This window comes from Neodiprion lecontei, chromosome 1 (assembly GCF_021901455.1).
Source record: "Neodiprion lecontei isolate iyNeoLeco1 chromosome 1, iyNeoLeco1.1, whole genome shotgun sequence".
Lineage (NCBI taxonomy): Eukaryota > Metazoa > Arthropoda > Insecta > Hymenoptera > Diprionidae > Neodiprion > Neodiprion lecontei.
The window spans coordinates 32,658,517-32,679,985 of record NC_060260.1 but is presented as its reverse complement, the minus strand read 5'-3'; the positions used below and the strand labels follow the sequence as shown (position 1 = coordinate 32,679,985).

Sequence of the window (21,469 nt, the reverse complement as noted above, 5' to 3'; positions counted from 1 at the left end):
GTTACCCGTCGACTCCGATTCGTTGAGAGATTTCTGATGTCGTTTTTTTTGTTTTTTGAATTTTTTTTTTTTTCATCATTCCCCGCACATTTGTAAACGCGGAATATATTACGGCGCCACAAAGTTCGAATCTTTTTCAATAGCTATGGAACGAGCTGTATTCACAGTTATTACGTACGTGCTCACTTACCAGAGTGTAGATACAAGCAGGCAAATACGTCTCGTCGACTGTACATGCGTGCGTGTGAACACGTCCCAAAGTAGCGAGACGCAAAAGCGAGTCGTTTAAAATTATTCGCGGCATTTCACGGACACGGGACAATTCGTCAGAGCTTTCAGTTAAGAAAGATTATGCTTCTGCCGTTGAGAAAGAATAAGTGGGAACGAGGAATGGTTATTACGCCGTCGTCTCGGTTGGCACAACAGGTAAATATACCATTGACGCGGGGACAGACGTCGATCATTCGCCTCTGACGTGAAAGGCCCGTCGGAGCCGCATTCGCGGCGACGGACAATCGTTAAAACGGCAAAACCACGCGCCGAGATCAATCGAGGCGCACTGAATCACGTTCTAAAATACCAGATATTGGCAAGGAATATGCGAGAGTAGAGAAAAGGAAACAAAACAATGACAAATAGAAGAATTAACAAGGCTGGGTCAGGCGGGTCAAGTCGGGTTGGGTTGCCCGAGCAAACCTGACCATTTAGTCTCTCGGCCTTTTTCTTTCCATATATCCCCATTCGTTCGTTCGGTTTGTTCGGGTCCCTCTAACGAACCTCGATTTGAATAACACGCCGCAAACGACGGTGGAATGCCTTTGTCTAAATGCGACTCGCGGAGCGGCGGCAAGAGAATCGATTAAAAAAAAATCCTACAACGCGTAATCGGGTTAACCGCAGTTGTCTTGCTCGAGTGAAAATTCCCTCGTGTTTTCCGCAATTTGTAACAACAACAACTTACGATATTCGACATTGAAAAGCCGAAGTGAATGCGTAAAATCATACATGGATTCTACCGGCGTTTCGCCCGGATCGTATAGGAAAATTGGTCGATTCACAGTCTGTAATAGGTGCTCACCTCCTTCAGTCTCGTGCCAGACAATGCCCTCGAGGGTGACCGAGGTGCCGGGCTCGCAGGGCCCGAGGCATTCGGGCTCCGTGATTGTGCCCACGCTGGTCCCCACGCAGACGTCAGACATGTCCTGAAACAAAGCGAATCCTGGTTAAGAATATCGGAGGACCTGCGGGAACGAATGACGAGAGGGGGAAAGAGCGAGTCTGCGAAACGGAGCCAGGGGATTAGCGCGAGCCAACTTTTAACAGGCTTTGCAATCAGGACAGAGGCAGCTCCCGAAACCCGCACCTCTGGCTCCAGGGTCGTTGAGGAAATTACTGTAACAGTTATTTTCCACCGTTTCTAAGGACAATCAAAAGAATGAGAGCAGTGTTTTATACATAAATATTTTCCAACGGCATGCGGAATGTTAGTCGAAGAAGGAGATCGTTCGGAGGGAAAGTAAAGGGCTAAGAATGTCAAATTTATGACTGAAATCGGTTATTTTTTACACGGAATGGGAATAAATTGTTTTTTCTATTGTTTCTCACAAAGATTGTAGATTGAGATTTTCTGTGTGAAAATTCGTATCGCAGTGTTGTCAACAATTTGTACAACAATGCGAATGAGATTACAATAAAGTACCGTAACCCGTACATGGCATGCATCGTATATGTTTCCAAGCCGGAATATCTAGTCTCGACAATAACTAAAATCGTTAAAATGGGTTGCTCAACGACGGGTATACCATAATAAAAAAGATCTTTACGACCGTGACAAATATATCAATTTCATATGTGTTACGTCGTTGAAAATCTTGTACAAAGTTCAACGAACTTGTTTAACATGCTTTTACGCTGCGATCGAACGCAACTCAGTCTCTCGTGTTTTAAGAAGACAAAGAAAGAAGCACCATAATTCCTCAGTTCTTATAAAATCTCATCGACAATCTCCGGCTAGTTTATTTTGTGTTTAATAGGTATGTAACACACGTTCCCGAGTCACCTGCACTGCGTGTTAACAGCGAGAATTCGAAAAGATTTTCGTTTCGCTCGTGTCTCCAACGGAAGAAGGACGCGATTGCGTACAAAGGACGGTAATAAGAAAAAAAAAATAATTGCCAGCCATTCAAAGATATTTCATCTTTGGACGAAATTATCTTTTCCTCGATAGCACCGATAATCCGCACAAATAACATACTCGGTCGACTTTCGAGATTATATATATTAGGTAAATCGAGGGTATAATGGGATTGCTTGTAATTATAATAAACGCGTATCAAGGCACGCTGCGCGGTAAGGTTGATATATTTGTGTGTACCTTTATACCAGCGTTAAAGGATCGCGTCCATCGTTATCTTGTAACACCAGTAATCTTGATTTGATCAAATAGGATGATAGCGTATACGGCGAAGAGATTAACCTGACCGTTGCGGAGTAAATTAGACGTACATACAGACGTATGCGTACGTATATCCAGACAAGAGCGATAACAATAATGTGCAATAACTCAATCTTTACTGCGGCAACACTCTCGCATGTCAGCAACCGCGAATCGCTGTTGAGGTTGGGAAAATTTCTATTAACCGCGCAATCGTCCCCCTCCGTTGCAACGCGCCTGCCGTCGCGGACGATTTGCATCGCTAATTTTTAAACACCATGCAGTTACGCCCCGCTACAGCTTTTCTCCAGCGTATAATGTACAATTTACATGTATAGATAGATAGTACACAACTCGGTTTACGTTACGTACGCACAAATTGAACCCAGGCAGTTACGTACCGACGACGAAGGAGGAGGGAAAATCTATTAGCAGGTAACAAGGATACCCACACATACGCCGATTATTCAGTAATGAGTAAATTTCATCACGTATGTATACACATGCGACGTAGCCACATGCCCGTTACTAATCAGCGATAAACCACGATCCGTCTTACGAAAGATTCGGTATACCTAACAACGAACGATTATTGCCTGATTCGATCGGTTCAAATCAATGTTATCACAATTATGTAAGACTCGAGCTGAGAATAACGTCCGGTCGATCAGAGACCGAATACAATTTAATCGCAGCGTATGTATCGAGACAAAGGAGTACGATTGAAGAACGATTTAATTTTCTTTTTCATCAAGATCGCACGTTTGTTTATGCGGCTAAATTGAGACAATCAACGATTTAGCTGATCATTGTCGAATGTATAATATACTTTCTGGCACTAAAGTTACAGCAAAAGTACAAGCATTGCATAAAATTGATTTATTGCATTGCTGTATATTGAAAAGAGATTAGAAAAAAAGAAGATCGCTACAGAGATTCGTGAGGAGTGATTTGCAGCAGCAGAAGCAGAAGCAATGGCAGCAAAGTTCAATTACAACTCAGAGGTGAAAGGTTTCATGATAAACGCAAACAGATTACCCTCTTACAAATGATGCGAATCCAAAAGGGGACGTTAATTGCAAGGGGAACCGAGGGAGACGAGGTTACATACCATATACGTATATAATACATGATATACGTGTGTATAGAAATACTCTCTTAGATACCGGGTCCGACGTCTACGCGTACATACATATTATACGTATATACCAACGCTGAAATGCAAATGGCGGAGTTTATGCCAGTCTTCCATAATTACAGAAACAGCGGTGAACATTACGTTTCGCAAGGTACAGAATGCGCGCATGGCAGGCAGGCAGGCAAGCACGCAGACATTCGTACGACCGAGGAATAATCACGGCATTATTCCGGCGTGAAACTATTTCGCTATGCAGATAATACGTACAAGGTAGGTAGGTAGGCAGATACATACGTTGTAACCCTCCCATCTCGCATGTAGTTTACCTACCCAGCGGCGTTCTGGCTCCCGGCTCGATCGCAACACGGCTCTGTCCCTGATATCATTCTGCATGAAATTTTCGTTGCCGTATGCACGCACGCACGCACGCATGCATCTATGTATTCGTGTGCGTACGCGTGTGTACGTAGAACGTACGCTGCAGGAGCGAAGCATTCACCCTCCGGAGGTTCTGCATTAGTGTAAAGTTTCTGTCCGGTCTTCAGCGGTAATACGGTGTAGAGATGTAGAGATGTAGAGACGCAGAGATGTAAGAAAGGTTGGTTCTTGCTGTTTTATGGTGCGCCGCACGAGGCCGCCTTTTACTGCCCGCTATTCGAGGCTGAAACGAACGCGGTGGAAATAACGCACGCACGCAAGCACGCACGTCTATTTATTACACCAGAGTTCTACGTGTAAGTATCGAAGTGCGTTACACGTGCGTACGTCGTCCGTGGTAAGGCCAAGAGTGCTCGAGAAGATGAAGCACGGGTGAGGATACCTATTCTCCGTCTCTCTCCGTCTCTCTTTGTCCCTCTATCTCTTTCGCTCACTTCTCACAATCGGCCAGTAGGTATTTATAATAATAGGTGGTCAGGCGCGCGCTCGCACACACGCTAATAGGGCAATGAGAACTGCTGTTTTACATGTCGACATATCCTATTCGCCTTTGCCGAGGAGCTGGTTTAATAACACGTATGACCACGTCGCTCTTAATTACGCCAATTATGTGTAGCTATCCGTTCGTATATACAATAACATTATATAGACTCGGAGATGCCTGCGTGCCTTGGATGGGAAATCTGCGATAAGCTCAAAGATTTTTTTCAAATTTCTAGAAAAACCTAATGTACGTATAATAAACCCGTCATTCGATACTAATGAATCGTTATTAACACATCAATGACATGTTTAAACAATGACAAATTAATACGTTAAATATTAGATCCTGTTTTGCAGGCATTTTATTGCGACATAACGCGACTACTTATCTTATTACGAAGTGAAAAAAATGGACGACGATTCAAAATCTGAAGTGAAAAGCTTTTGTTCTACAAGGAGTTTGTTTTTGTTCTGTAAATATAAACACGTTTCCCGAGTTTTCCTCATGCTTACTCAGGTTTTCGCGAGCCTTGCGGCACCCCTATAATTATTCCGGGGTCGGCCGGTTATGAGAAGGCAACGGCGAAGAAAATACATTGTTTTTTCGCTCGGCAACGGCGAAGAAGGAAACGTTGATGGAGAGTAGCGGCGAAAGTAGCTGAGAGAGAACAACAGGTCGGTTCACAGCGGTGCAAACGCGTGACAAGTAACAAGGTGGATAATTAACGCTCCGTTCGTATAAACAACGACTCTCGACTACGGGAGTTGTAAGATAACATTGATATGTGAATAGTGGTCATTACACGATTAACACCGCGACTCAAGTTTCCCGTGAGAAAAGAGAGGTAGAGAAAAAAATAAAATAAAACGAAACCAGAAAACGGGGAAGGTCGAGACGTAAGAGTAAAATAAGAGATAAGATCGATTTAAAGAACAGGGTGAGACGAAAACGTTCCGAGTGTTCGCATATACGGCTAGTATGGGTTACATAAGAAGAACTGGGGTAGTCGCGACGCAAAGTTACGAGTAAGCTGAAGCGATAAATCTTCCTCCCTCGAACTTCCCTCTCCTGTAGAATAAAAGGTAGAAGAACTCTCTCGCGTGCATATAAAGGGAGAAAAATTGATGACGCGTTATCATCGAGGGCGAGAGACGCGAACGCGCAGGTTTAAACGGATAAAAACGTCTCGAGGAATCGAGAACAATTCGATTTCACGAGAGCAGAAGAATTGGGTTTAAAATTTTTTTTTTCAACCAATTTGAAGATTCGCTCCCCTGCAAGGTTTTGCGAGCGGTGAGTAACCGGGCGATTTTACATGCGAGAGGGATAATGAGAGCGAGAGAGAGAGAAAGAGAGAAGAATCGGCACGGCAGCAGAAACGGAGGACGATAAAAAGGAAGGAAGGCGAAATTAAGATTCCTTTGAAAGAGGAGCTGCAGGTTCGCCTTTCCGAAGGGAGAGACTAACTCGGAGCGAGTCGGACGAGCCGAGTCTTCAGCCTCGACGGAGAACCGGAGAGAGATGAAGAAAGAGGGAGCAGGAGAAGCGAAAGAATGCTCATCCGAGTAGAGGCGGTTCGGCCTGCGGGTCAATGGCGAGAAACGAGCGATGGGTACGAACGAGCATCGCGCCCTCGATACTCTTCCTAATTAGTGAATCACTCGATTAGGGCAGCGGGAGCGGCTGTAGAAAATTTAATTAGAAAAACCTTCTACCGGTACAAACACACACGCGCCCATACGTGCATACATACATACACACGCATCAGATTCCCCCTTTAGAAAATTAAATAGGGATCCGGGCAAGTTCATTCGTGCAATTGGAACGAAGTACGTGTATCAGGGGCTGCGAGATAATAAGGGGGTGAAAATCTACTCAGACTTTTTACCATTTCCTTCACTGATCAAGTCATACAAGTTGCAATCCGTACAGTACAGCTGGGACCGAATTACAAACTACTAGAAAGTTTTTAATCGAAACTTGCACTCGCAAATGAATTGTTGAAAATAACAATTTTCAGATAAAATCTCACCTTCTACCGTGCACCTTTCTACTTTTCTTAACAAAGAAGTCATTTGTTCGTTCCCTCGGCACGATGTGCAAATTCCACAAAGAATTCCGAATAGTCCCCCGGGATGAAACGCAACATCTCGTTTCAAAACCAGTCGGAGAAGAAATTTTTATTTATTTTAATTTTTTTTCTTATTTTTTCTTCACCACCCAGGATCAATTATTTGAGATAGCGACGGTAATTGGTCGATCTATTAGTCGTTCAGCACCCCGGGGCTCGGATCTCCGGTTCGGTCGTATAAGATAGCCGGCGGCGAAGAAGCGACGAAGAGAGAACCATACGGAGTGCCGAGAAAGGGTGATAAGGACGGAACGGAGTTTATCCCTGTTTCTCTCGCTCCCTCGTCTCCGGCGTTCAAAGCCCGAAGGATAGACGACAGCTTTACGACGCAAGGATACCAACGTACTACACGAACCCGCCCCGCCAACCCTCCACCTACGGCATGAAACACTACACAAGCCGAGATGTGAGCGTGACGCGGAGTAAGCGGGGGTAGAACGAGACGGAAATATAACGAAAGCCTGCAGGGGAGAAGAGAAGAGAAGTTACGATCGGCGGTAGGAGGGGGGCGAACCCCTCGCGGCGTTGTTCGGCCCCTTGGATGAGGATGAGCAGGAAGAGGGAGCGAGAAGAAGAGGATGATACCCTCAACGTGTATAGGTACGGGCATCGGTATCGTCGGCGCACCCTCTTCATCTCCTCCGAGGTAGTAGGATCGCCGCGGCGGGTGCGACGGAGTCGGAAAACCTCCTCCCGGCCGCCATGTTTCCTCTCTCATGAATATATTCATGGAGGTTATACCGGGTGTGTACACGTACACGTGGACGTAAATGTGCCAGCAACCGGCACCAACGCGTATCGCGGAATGCCTACGGCTGGCTCCTCGTCTCTTACGACGACGACGACGACGACGACGACGACTCTCGCTCTGCAGGGGCGCTTGGTTATGCTTGTAGGTGGATATTGCAGGGCACCACGCCCGCGTTGACAACTCGCGGTTTCTGCGTGACTAGGTGTGGGTGAAACCCGTGCGGTGTGTACCTTCGTTAAAAACACGCACACGCACTTGGACGGACCTCGAATCCTTCTCCTGCGGAGCTTTTCGTATAATTACTTAAAACCCGGGTGCGACTTAATACGACGTTTCATCCTGTGCGCTCACCTTCCAAAACAACGGCAAACAGCAGCTTTGTTGATATCAAAGTTTCCCACCAGGAAATTGCCTCCATACGGGGTAACAATTCGTTTGCCGTTGTTTAATCGAACCTTTTTTTTTTTTATTTCAAACTGGATCTATTGTATGTATATAGGGCATTCCATGATATCTCGATCAAGATTCTACGTCGATGCCTGTGATAATTTTTTTGTTTTTTTTTTCATTTCTCATATTCATCTTTTGAAGGTATAAAATCTCCATCTTCTAATAGGTGTCAAAAATTTTGTTACATTTTACAAGACTTTTCTGAATTTTTTCAGATTTTTAGAAAGTAGAGTTCTTTTCCAATCGTACTTCAAATACGCTGGGTCGACAAATTTTGAAGACAATTGCGACTGCATTTTTCGTCATGTACTTTCGTACAAAAAATTATAAAGCCAATCTGAGACATCGACGTAGAATCTAGATCGAGATGTCACGGAATGCCCCATATACATGTACAATTGATTCGCGAGCAGCAATGCAAGATAAAATCATTGCGAAGAAAATTTGGAAGTTCCCAATAATTTCCCGATCACACTTAACGAAATAACTAAGATTTCAGCATCATAACTTGCGGACATGAAAAAATTGATTGTATAATTCGGTTCGCGTGTATAAACTAGATTTAACATTTGAATACTTGTATAAATAGGAGACGAATATTATTTTTATACATCGTGTAGAATCGGCAAAAATTCGAATAATCCTAACCACCGACAATTTATTTCCAACAAAAAATTCACCGTCTGTCTGTCGATCGGAAGTCCCGTTTTTGATTTCCCTGTGTGTCGTCGTGTAAGCCGGAGAAGAGATTTGTTCGGTAATAATATTGCCGCAAGCACGCGAGGAGAGACGTTGGTGTGTTCACGTGACTCTCGACGTTAGTTCTGAGAGACAAAAGAGCGCAAATTTCCATTTGTCATTGCGGAACGCGAAGAGCCGCGGAGGACAATTTGTCAATAAAAGTAACTCGACAGCCGACACAATTTGCGGTTAAATACTTTTGGCAGCCTAGTGAGAAATGCCAACGCCAGGTGATGACAACATTTCGCAAGTCAATTTGAAACCCGGACTCGGCTATTCAGACTCCCCGGCAAGAGATGTCGCGGTTGCGAAGTTTCGCGCACGCGATGTCGTAGATCGTTGTTGGTGTACGCGCAAGTCTCTTGCAAGCGAAGAGAGTCGAGGGTAAATAACAACGTCGGTGAATAAAGCCTTAGAGAAGTCGTCACGGGGAATTCGAGAGCTGGAATAGCGTGGGGCAGAAAATTGCAAACGTCATTTCATCGCTGCTTTTCAGTGCACACCGAGGTGCAGCCACGTACGTCTTCTTTTTGATATTTACGATAAAGCTGAAGCGTGAATTACCGGGAGCGCCGATGCCAAATCGAATCTATATAATATATTTTGTACGCCCAAGTGTTGTGTACGCATAGGCGCGCGTAAATGCACGTTGCAAGCTCGAGGATCGTGCGAAAATAACTCACGTTGCATATACGCCGCAGATATAGAATGTGAATTTATCGCTTCGTTTGATATACAGAAACAACATGTTTATCATGTAAATTCGGAGATATGTACAGCAACGTTGCAAAACGGTATGATGCGCAGGGGCGGGATTTACGAGGTTCAAATTAGTAACATTATCGAAACGAAAGATTGGGGAAAAAATCACTGTTTTCTTAATTTTACATTGATTTTTCAGAAACTAAAATTCCGAATTATGAGTGTATTCTGTTTTACGACGATGTATTACGGTTTACTGAATTTCAGAAAATTCCGAAATGGCTAAACAACGGTTTTTCCTCAGCACGAATCGTTACGATAACGTTACTAACGTCAATATGATCGGGATTTACGATTTACGAGACGTTAAGAAGAAGGTTTGGGCAGTGTCGGTTCGCTCCCCGCGATCGCGTGAGAAGCCGACTTTGGAAATAGCCGCAATTGAAAATTCACGTTTCGTGAGAGTTCGGACTGTAGAATCCGAAAGGGCATTCGATGTTAGAGGGAATGATCCAGAATTGCAGAGCCGACCGGATGATCGCTGGCTGTAGCTGCCGGGGTTCTTTGTTCGCCGTCTCGAAGGAGGCCAATTACAAGAAAAACTCGTCTTTGTTACCGGGAGCGCAATACAGCAATCAACTTAAATGGAAGCAATAAAATGCAGGTGCTAGCGACGCGCATTCCCTCCGACCGAACCGATCGCATTGCATTGGCGTCGAGTTTTCGGCTTGCGTAAGTCCAAAATTGCATCAAAATCGTGCCCGTCGAATGTAATTGCTCGTCGACGATCCGACCGATACAGGGAAAAGCTCTAACCCACTACAACAAATTACTTTGGTACCCGCTTCAGGGCCTGTAATTGGCGCTCAAAGCTCCTCCTCTCCCACAAGTTCGTACAGTGTAAATCGCGAAGTTTTTTCATCATATGTCAATGCCGATTTGACCGTGAAGAATTTTGTTCCAGTTATAAAAAAAATTTTAATATAACATCTGAAAACTACTCTTCCAATAGACTTTCGAATTCAAATCTGCGTATCTGTGCAATTCTATTCAAGCCGTTATCCCAATGGAATCCCAGCGACTAATAAAATCCAATCTATTCATTTATTATTCGTAACTTTTAAGATAGCGCCAAATCGTTCCGAGATTACCAAAGTGCAAAGACCACTGATCGATACGCTTACATAATAGAAAGTGAAGTTATTGACCCGGTTTTAATTTCTTATCAGGTATAAGATATATTTTTTTTTTTCCGATAAGATGCAGAGTCAGGCCTCGACTGATTACACGAAAAATTCAAGTCCTCTTATATATTTCCCCCTAAGAAAAATTTCTTTTACATTCATGAATCAAGATTTCGACCAAAGTATTTATCTGCAATGATCACGAAGCAGATACTAAGTTAGCAACGAGTCCTCGTAAGATCCTAATAAACCTACTGATAAATAAATCTCGATTACCATGATCGTTACCTCGTCCGAGGCACAATGGTGCCCGAAATAGGTTGGTTTGTGTCAGATTTAAATCACGCCAGCAAAGATAGTCTAATAACAGCTCTCACCGTTGCGACGGAGTTTTAAAATAACCCCCGTCATCATTATCGATCAATGCTCGCAAGTCTTGAGGATGAGAAAAAAAGGAAAAAGAAAAAAATATAAGAAATCGACGAATAAATACCGCATCGACAAAACGATTCCAAGCTCGAGCTTATCAATCCGGCATATCACGTTAAACGTATAAGTTTATCTAGCTGTGTATTGATTATTCGCGATATCGCGCGACTACGAGGGTGAAGGGAGGTTTACCGAAAAACTCGTCCACGTGGGTAAGTATTTCCGGTCTCAGTTTCAAGCGATGCTTCACCGACCTAACCCCACCAGTGACGTATGTCGTGTATGCACGCAGAGAGAAAAACCTGGTAAGTTGAGCGATTAGTTGAATGTTTACAAAGCGGGGCTGTTGAAAAGCACCAGAGACACCGACACCCAGCTTGTACGCCATCGAATATTCGAGGGTTATTTATATAAGGCGATACGTGCCCCCCGAGCACGTGTGGTAGGTACGTGTTTCGATAGTGAAACCCCGGGTCACGGAACATTGCACGCCTAGATGTAGGCACTGTTCCGAGTCCACTAGCGATGTCATACCTGCTGTAGCGTCCGTAACGCCGTCGTCATTACCATCGCATTATCGTTTGTCGTCGGTTGGAAGTTAACGCGCCCGACACGAGTATCGCCGAGTGTGTATGGGTACCTATGCCGGACTCTGATGCATGCAGGTTGCCTCCCCCCACCCCCCCCCCCCCTTTCCAATTAGCATACTTGGATGATAGTTACTTCGTCGCATGGCGCAGGTTTGCGGGCCTCGGGATCTCATTCCATCCTATCCCATCCTATCCCATTCTCCTTTCTCATCTTCTCTCCTCCACGCGGCTTACTTACGGTCAATTAAGCGCACACTCGCTATGCTCGCAACATCCCTAGTCCCACTCATTCGCTGCACCTCTCGCTCTCTCCCTCTCTCTCTCTCTGGTTCTTTGATCGTGGCGACGCGCAAGCAAGCTAGAGTAGTGGAGGAACGCCAAGTGCCTTTGTGCAAGGCTAGCCAAGCCTTTGCGGGTCGGGGGCTCATTTCGCTCAGAATTCAGACTCTGCATTCTCGAGTGGACTGCTGGAGAGTTTAGAAGATGATCAAGGGGACATTTACACTTCAAGATAGATGGTGGGGGGGTAGAAAAGACGGGATCCTTATCGTTTCAAACTCAAGATTTGATAGACGTCGGAGCTCTGTAGACATTGCGATGAATAGTTAAAATAAACGTCCCTGAATTTAGATCAAAGTTTCTCGACGATGTCTCTTCAATGTCTCAACTTCGGGTTTAAGCAATTCGTCAAAACAAGTCATACAAAAGCATAGTCTTTCTAAAATTGAATTCTTGAACAGAAAAAATATTTCGAGAGAACAAAAGTCGGACCTAGTCGTAATAAATCTCGTCATCGATCGAGCCAATTTCATTTTTCATTCACTTTTACAGCGCATAGAAACAACTACATAATACAATAACAAAGTTCAAAGAAATCTGTTTCGCGATGTATAATAATGAACGAGTAATATACTAGATACATTATACAAACTGTATGATAACGTCGATACATGTGATAACCATGCGCATTGTTCAACGAATGATTTCGAATTATATCACGATACCGTTATAATGTACTGCCGAGAAAGAAAAATTCAGATACACAATCGACAATCCGGCGAATTCATAATTTGACGTCGAGTATGGAATTCAACCCCACCGTTCTTCCCTCGTACAAAGATAACATACAGGCAGACGTAGGTATCGGATACATCTGTAAAACCATTCCGCGATGCGTACGCAAATTTACGTACAAAATAATGTCGTACGCGTCAATCCCCGGCAAAGAATATCGCAAAGAGAAAAGACACCATCGCATTGCATCTCAGGTTTAATGAGACAGTTGCGAGTTTACCGGAGTATATTATGCCCCAAGAGCGTATATAGCGCCGTATATTACACCGCTATACACGTGCGGGTCCGCAACCCCTGCCGGCACAAAGCAAGTCATTATAACCCTATTATCCCCCGACATCGCCGTGCCCTCACCCTCGTGGCAACCTTCTGCAGAACGAACCCTGAGCGCGCATTTCCAAGTCGCTACCTTTGTCACCCTTGTATTATACCTGCGTGATGGGGGAAGGCAGAGAAGGGGCAGGGAAGTGAGGAGAGGAAGGGGGGGGCGACCTCCGAGCTACACGCACGTCATGAACATTGAACCCTTGGGTGGAGGGAATATTTATTGCGGCTCGAAATCGAATCGTTATACCGTTGTATAAAATGTCCTGAATAGTCGTTGATATTAAATTTGGAACGTTTCTCTTGATCCTACACGAAATACAATAGGTCATGTCAAAATACGTAAATTACTCTTCGATTTTTTCAGTTTTGTTGTAAAAAAAAGGAGTCTCACTCGCGATCAGCGTCTGATCGAAATAGACGTAATTCAAATGTGCCGCAGTCTGTTTTAGAAATGAATTACATAGATACGCGGTACGAAAAAACAGCCCCGCCATTCGGTGCGAGGGAATTATTCGAGCATAACCTGCAGCTCCCTTTCTCAAATAATCCTGACAGAAGGCCAAGAGGGTAGTTACGAGCTTCCCCGAAGGGTTAATTCAGCGTGAAAAATTAATTTCGTACCATTCTAGTTGGAGAGATGGGGGGGAGAGGAGAGGAGAGGAGAGGAGAGGGACGGTACGGGTCGTTCCGTCGAGTGAGTTTTAGGTGGGTAAAACCGACGTCGGTGTAAGTAAAACGTATATACGTGAAAAAAACGCTACGAAAGGCGTGAATTTTTGTGTGTACGGACGATTCTGTTCCAGTGAGAATTAGAGTAGGTATTATATTTGTAATTTGGTTAAGCAGGGCTTGAAATTAATCCAAATTTAGCTGAAATTCGTTGGTATTTTTCCATGTACCGTGACCAGGTGCCGAGTGCTTGCGGTAATTATCCTCAAACAACGAAATATATACCCTCGTGACTATTATACCAGCAACACTACGTACACATATAATCGTACACATCGTCTACGTTAAACACAAGTACTACAGTTTTTATCGTTTATACGTAGTATAAGTACACGACAGTCGCAGCAGAAGCCGTGCGGCCTTTTCGAGAATAGTGAAACAACTTTTTATTACACGTGTCCAATACCTACACCGTACCGCTTAATTGTACACGTGTGCATGTCATGTACGTACGTAGTTTGCGAACGCGAGCGTATCTCTCTCGCAATCAACCTACGTTTATATACACACGTACGAGAAAGAGAAAGAGAGAATGTACGTGTGTAGGGGAGTTATTACGAGTTGAAGCAGACCGCCCACAGAGTGCGGTGAGATACAATACAAACATACCGCAAAAAGTATCGAGTGGATGATGTAGAATTATGCGGAAAAAAAGAGTAGAGAGGCAGGAAGAAGCTGCGGTGGCGAATAGGAGAGAGAAAGAGAGAAAGAGAGCGAGAACGACGGATGAATGGGAACGGATAGCTTTATTACCTTATTATCTGACAATGAGGAGAAACGAGGTAAAAATAAAGCGGTAGATAGAGAGACCTATGTATAAATCTAGGAGAGATGGGATTCGCCGCAGGCGTTTTGGGTTCAACCAGTCGAACAACTTTATAGCCTCGATACATAACGCCGGTTGATCAGCGGCGTCTGAGGAAGAAAAGGTTCTCCTCTCCGGCGCGTATAGGTAAATTACGATGCCAGCCAGTTTATCGAGGAGCCACCGATTGATTTATTTTCATACACCGTGGAATATTAATTTATATTTCGTCCAGTAATAATATTGATTCACACAGAGGAGGCCAGCGGCCATCTGTCAGCCCGTCGCATCGCATGGGATCGTATCGTATCGGATCGGATCGGCATGGGATCGAATCGAGGCGGCGAGCTCTGTCTCTGTATAACTAATATACGCGCGGGTATCTCTCAATGTATATTATGCTGTTAGCGCGCGGCTTAGTTTCGTAGGCTGTCGGTGAGATAATATTTGTTCAGTCATCCAAATAAACACGCTGACATCCGTCGGTAAACGGTGCCTTTCTTCTCTCTCCGTCTCCCTCCCTCCCGCCGTTTCTCTTTCTATCCCGCATCGACATGCCTCGACAAATTCTCATAATACTCGTGTTGTTAGCAACCGACTACCTCCCTTTTCTCACCGACCCTCGGTCAAAATCTAACTGAAACAAGCCCCCAGCCCCCACCTGCCGAGAAGTGAAAAAAATTCACAGATTTACGTGTACACGCGTGAAGGAGAAGAGTAAGGTGGTGGTGGTGGAGAAGGAGGAGGAGGAGAAGCGGTTAATTACCGATAGTTAGTCACAGTCACCCCTGTAGCGTGTCGAAAGAGAAGAAGATCGAGAGAGAAAGGCCGCCGATTGACGCGGCAAAGAGACAAACGATCGTCGCGCCGCCGACGCGGGAGGAGCGAGGAGGAAGCGAGAGTGAAGTCTCGGGATACCGGATGGACAAATTGTGGAGATGTCTTGAGTTAATTGAAGCTAATTAACTTGTTTTTCTCTCATTAGAAGCCGGAGGATGAAGCAAGGCGCGGGGAATCGCGGCGTGTTTAATCAAGCTGCAAAAGCGTCCTCCTCCACCACCTCCTCGGCGAAATTCCTCCCCCTCCGAACCATGTCGCAGGAAGCGTCTGCAGTGAATTCCAAAGATCTGCAGCAGCGTATTCGAAAGGACCGCGGCATGCGGGGGGTGGGAGGACAGCCCCCGGCCAACACAAACGATACCTTGCTACAGGTTACAAGAGAAGAAAGAATTACTGCGCGGGAAAACAGCAGCGTACGACAAACGGCGAGTCGCCAAGTTTTGCTGTAAAGCGGTAGAGGAAACGATTGTTTGAGCAACGGACCCCCACCTCCACCCCCCCCCCCCCCCGGCCCCCGGGTAGCCATGGAAACGGCGACCCAGCCGCCGGGAGCAGCGGCAGAAGGTGGCAAGATCAGCAACGCCCGTCGCGTCACGACTCGCCGTCGTCGTCGCGAACGCGAAACGGAAGAGAGAGATGCTTTCGTACGGAAAATGGAATTACTTGTTACGTTTAAGCCGCTTACCCATTGCTCCCCGGTCATGGGATTAGTTCGCGGGTGAAATAACCGCGACCAGATATAACAAGTTCAGGTGCGAACAAACTGGGGGAGGGGGGTCGTAAAAAAAATGAAAATCCTTGCGAGGATCGACCCCCTAACTTTTCATGGCTCGGGAAAAGACGTTCGATGAATACGTTTACGGCATAGGTACACTTATTTCCCAAAAACGCACTAAATGACACCTCGTTCATACGCATGTAACATGACTTACCGTGAGAGTTTACAAATCCCGCTGGATAATCGATGGACGCGCGTTTTAAAAGTTTCCAGGGAGGAGGGGGGGGGGCGACAGACATTTTCTGTTTTATGAGCTTGAAAGTAGAGGGGAAAAAAAAACTACTTGCCCGTAAGGGAGAAGAAACGAATGGATGAGTTAGCGAGTGAGTGTGTAAGCTACCGAGCAAGTTTGCTAAACGTATACATCATATTTACGTACTTGCATATGTTATACACCAAGTCTTTCGCTTTTGGAGTGTGACGATGTGTGTACATGAGATTGCGTATATTTTACTAGAAACTGTTTCGAGGAGCGGAGGCGAGTTGCTGTTTACACAAACGTCTCGACTGCAAAAATAATCTCTATTTGCAAACCGTATTTTTACAAGACGTAGTATAATAGATACAGGTATTGGGACCTTCGACTCTACATATTATACACACAGCAACGTCGACTCGAAGAGATTCGGTTGAAGTTTGATTGTCTGAAATTTAGTAATCCATGATCAGAGCAGAACGTTCTGATATCATGAAGGCTAAATTCTTTCAAAATCGTTTTGCAATTGTAAATCAATGGTTTTTGTACCGATGCTTTGTTGCATTAACGTTGCTAACTGAAATCTTGTAAAAAATTTCAAAAGCAGCCTTCTTTATCAATCTATTTGGGTCTCTGTCAAATAAAGAAGAAAAAAATTACCAACGACATACGTCGTCCTATTTCAACAGTTGACTCACTACAATGTCTCAAAGCTTATGTACATACGTACATAATCGTGCCAAGTCACAACTTGTTAGTGTACGATTTATCTCATTATCAGTGACAAATGACGAGATAAAAATAAAATATCTCGAACATTTCCATCGTCCGAATTAATATATCAATAGATATACCAAAGTGAAATTGTTATGCCGAATTAAAATTCCTGTATTAAAAGTACCAACGATATTGAACGTGTAAGAATAACTTTTTTTTAAATCATTATTTACTGTTGTCATTGTTTTTGTAAAAAAATATCCCTCCGTTTAAAACTATCCATTTACGTATATAAGACTCTATAAAGCTACAATAATTTTGGTGTGATTTTTAGTTTGCTTTCTAGAAAAAAAATGTTCATTTCGTTCTGTCGCCGCGTTTTCAATTTGTTATTTTCTTCTTTTTTCCCCAACGTTGAACAGTAATAGTCGATATTTTTGCAGGTATGTGGCCGTATACTGTAACATTGTAAAAAGTAGGCATGATGCGAATGACTGCGATGACCGATCGAGTCACTCGTCCGCATCGATGGTTACAGGGGCGGGGGGGGTTATTCGTTCACGGTTGTAACATCTTCACCATCGACGGGCAATGTCATAGTTATTACTATTATGATTATCATCTTCATCATTATTTTTGTTGTTGTCGTTATTATTAATATGATACCGGGATATAACGACTGTCGCCGCTTACAATATTATAATGACGCGATGATTATCGTGGTCGAGACGTCAAGTGACGTCGTTACAAGCACGCGCGTCGACGGAGCAGCGCCTCAAACGAGATGCGTAAATTAATTAGGCGGGTTACAATGGATTCACGTATAGGTATAATATAATCCCATCGATCATCGCGGATACCCGGCCGGTCTTACATAGCATCGATGTCCGATGGGTGCACCGTCGGCGTTGCATAAAACGAATGAGAAAAAGTCTACATACGATATAAAGGAGCAAATAAAAAGGGAATTTGTGTAGCGGTAAGAGGCGAACAGATGTATCTGTTAACTGTTTGACAGCCGGTTTCCAGCTCGCCGGTTCCCCCCCGCCTCTCGGTGTCGCCATGCTTGGCAGCCCGAACTTTCGAGAGTCGTGCATGAAAAAAGCACAACTTTCGTCTCCGTTAAGTGATATCCGCGCGTTACGGAAAAGCCAACACATCCCACAAAAGCGGACCTCCCCTCTCTCAACTTTAGTGAATAACATGTGCAAGTTTATTGTTATTCAAACAGCTTAGAGAGGCGGGAGGGTGTTGAATTTAGAGACGAGAGACGCGGGCCTTCTTCAAATCTTACACGTCGACGACGAGGAGCAGGATCGGAAAGTCCCCCAGGGTGTGAATCCTCATCAGATAGACGTTGTGCATTTATACGTATGCGAGTCGACCTTTGTATCGCGCTGTTATTCATCCGAACGTTTGTAAGGCCTTTTCACGGACTTTGATAACACTTTCTAAAACTAGTCCCGCGTATAACATTTCCGATTCAACTGTGCGACGTCATTCGTCGTACAACGAAATTACATGCTAATTATACTCGTCAACACGCATTCGTAATTAGCGAGGTGTTAAACTACCTCTATACACCGTGCGTCTCTTTAATCCCTACGCGATGATCCTCGATTAAGAAGACCGCGGTATCGGTTCACTTTGATGTACAGTACGCAATGGGAATTCGGTCACGTTGCACGTTGAAATGAAATTTCATGCAATTTTCACACTAACGTAACGAGGAAAAGTATCGTAATCTTTACACATCCCGATAATTGCGACGATCAACGATCGTTGTTAATTTATTAATAACAATGAATAGAATATTACTCGATTACTCGATTCAATTACCGAGCTCAAATTTCTAAGCAGTTGCTCGTTGGTCGGATTTCAATTACTCGAGATCAGCCATTACACAGTTCAGACCGGAAGAGAAGAAAAAAAACACGATAAATGGAAAAAAATTACAATCAAACACTTTTTTAACCATCGTTTTATCGGTACCAAGTACCGCGAAATCGCTTTGATGCTGTCGAAATTTGCTTGTCAACAGGTAGCTACTAGTATCGATAAAATTACGTCTAAGAACCTCGCTAAGAACTGTGAAAGTTCCGCTCGTGAGTGAGCAAATGGAATGACTAAACGGTACATTAGAGAAGGACATGATCGTGGCGCTGACCGCGCATTTAATGACAATATCGTGGGGAAAGAAAAAGAATGTCAAGTTAGAGAGAAGAACTAAATCGAGTCGCTGAATCAAAAATTCTATGCAAGCTGTCTTCGTGACTCGAAAAGAGCAAAAAAAAAAAATCTATATAAATTAATTATTCAACGTTCGACGACGTTCAACTCGACTGAATATTCCTCGTAACTTTGCTCGCCAGCCGGTTTAATTCTTTTCCCGCAGGAAATCAGGAAAACTCGTTGAATTGAGTTGAATTCTTTGGTCTGAGGTACCGATGTATACGTTGTACATTGTTCGAAGAAACGTGCGGGAAAATTGGGTGGCGAAGCTAAGAAATGGGGAAAATTCCGAGGCGCGTAAAAAGTTTCAACTCGCGGTAATGGTGATGAGAGAAATGAGATGAAGAATAATGAGAAGCAGGAGTAAGTGAATTGGAAGGTGGAAAAAAACGTAAAAAAGAAGGACTCGTACAATTGCCTTTAATAATTGCTGGGACGCGGATCGTTGGACCGTTTCGTCGTTACGTGTATAAAATATTGCGAGATGGGCTAAAAGAAATGATATTCTATTTTTTCATCTCCTTCCTCTCTTACAGCGCGACTCATACATTTTTCATACAAAAGAACACAGAGAAACGAAGGAGAATTCCTCGTTATAACAATCTACTTGTATACATATAATGTACGTGTAACAAGAAAAAAGAATACAAGTCAAGAGACGGGATGTTTGAGCGGGAGAGGAAACGACTGTTGAAAAAAGACCGACTAAAATAAAACATTGTTTTAATTACCACAGACGTTTAATTACAATAATTGGCAGATGGCGGCATCCCCCCGTCCCTCATCGTCGGTCTTCTTCCCTTTAAACTTCACCCATTATCCCAGTCTTTTCTTTCCATCTTTCTACCTTTCCTGCAGTTTTATCATACCGCGCTTACACAGCCATGTATATCTAGATATAATTCTTTTCCTCGCTCCCCCTCCAGCGCCATTGAAACAACCCACTTTACATTTCATCCCTCGCAAAAATCCTTCGGCTAATCTCTATTCAGTGTTCGGATCATCGCCAAGATTATTTGCGTTAGGTTATATACCTACGTATATATTGTACACAATATTATACAAAGAATAAATGAAAAGAAAAAAAAAAAAAAAAACCGAAGAAAACGGTGTATACAATAAACACCGAAAACAAACAACCGACCGTGAGTTAAGACTGGACGCTAAATCTGAAGCGTTGCAAATTCCGCCCTATAATTTTCACGATAATTGTATACAATATTACAATGAGCGACGTTTTTTTCTCTCGAAATAATCTTGAAACACAGGGTTACGAGTCAAAATTGTATATGTAAGAATATCAAATTGCGTGGTAGCCGCGTGTGTATACATAAACGTAGTTATTACATAACGGCGTAAAGTATGATTACATAGTACGGAACAGATATATAGGTATATATAATATCGGTGATTCGTATCAGAGATCGGAAGAAGGTGGTTCGAATGAAAAGCGTAAGATATGAATGGTAAAAATCCCGCAATAACAAAAAAAAAAAAAAAAATAAATAAAATGCGAGTAAGTAAAAAGTAAATAACAAAGGGATTGAAAAAAGTAAAACAGTAATACGTAATATCTACCCTGTAGCATTAATCTTGAAGAGGCACCGCGTAACGCTCTAATTCCAGTATAAATACGCGTGTTGAAAAACAGTTATCCAGTTAACGTGACAGATACCCGAAAACGGGAGAAAAGGAGAATGAAGAGAAAAAGGAAAGGAAGATAAATCCGGGATAAAGTCGAGAAAGGAGGCGGAGGTAGAAAAGCGAGGACGGAAAGTTCCTCCCGTCCAAGAACAACGCCGGGCCATCATCATCCCCTTGGAAAGTGTGTGTTCGCGAGATTCACTCCCCCCTTCCCTCCCCCTCCCCGTTCCCCTTTCCACTACCTTCTTATTCTTATTCTTATTTCTACCGCTTATAGATATACATATACATATATATGTATGTACTACGTATATATACGCGGCTCGGGCAGGAAAGTATAAACCCCGGGACGAAGGGATCCCGGTAGGGTGCAGAGCAGGAAGTCGAGGATAGGCGGTGGTCCTCTCCTCCTCTTCCACCTCTTCCTTGTCCTCCTCCTCCTCCCACGTCGTCCAAACGACCCGCGGATAAGGGAGAGAATGAGGGAAGAGAAAGAGGGCAAGAGGGTGAGAGAAGAGCAGCGAGGGTCGGCTCATTCGTGTGCCTCCGAGGGCGGAGACCACAGAGTATTGATTTCATCCCCCGCGCTTCTCTCCGAGTCCCCGTTTCAACCCCCCTCAACGAACGGCTCGACTTCCACCAACGACCATACCGC

General features: G+C 44.0%; 1 protein-coding gene across 6 annotated transcripts in view; it reads right to left on the bottom strand.

Annotated features, from left to right (window-relative positions):
- The window catches only part of LOC107221971 (zinc finger protein 608), a 96,134-nt gene that overhangs the window by 23,146 nt on the left and 51,519 nt on the right, over positions 1-21,469 (bottom strand). For all 6 annotated transcript variants that reach the window (XM_046745596.1, XM_046745570.1, XM_046745593.1 and 3 more), the window contains exon 3: positions 1,079-1,202. In XM_046745596.1, coding sequence (XP_046601552.1) covers positions 1,079-1,202 — 124 coding nt within the window. The remainder of the gene's footprint in view (positions 1-1,078; positions 1,203-21,469) is intronic.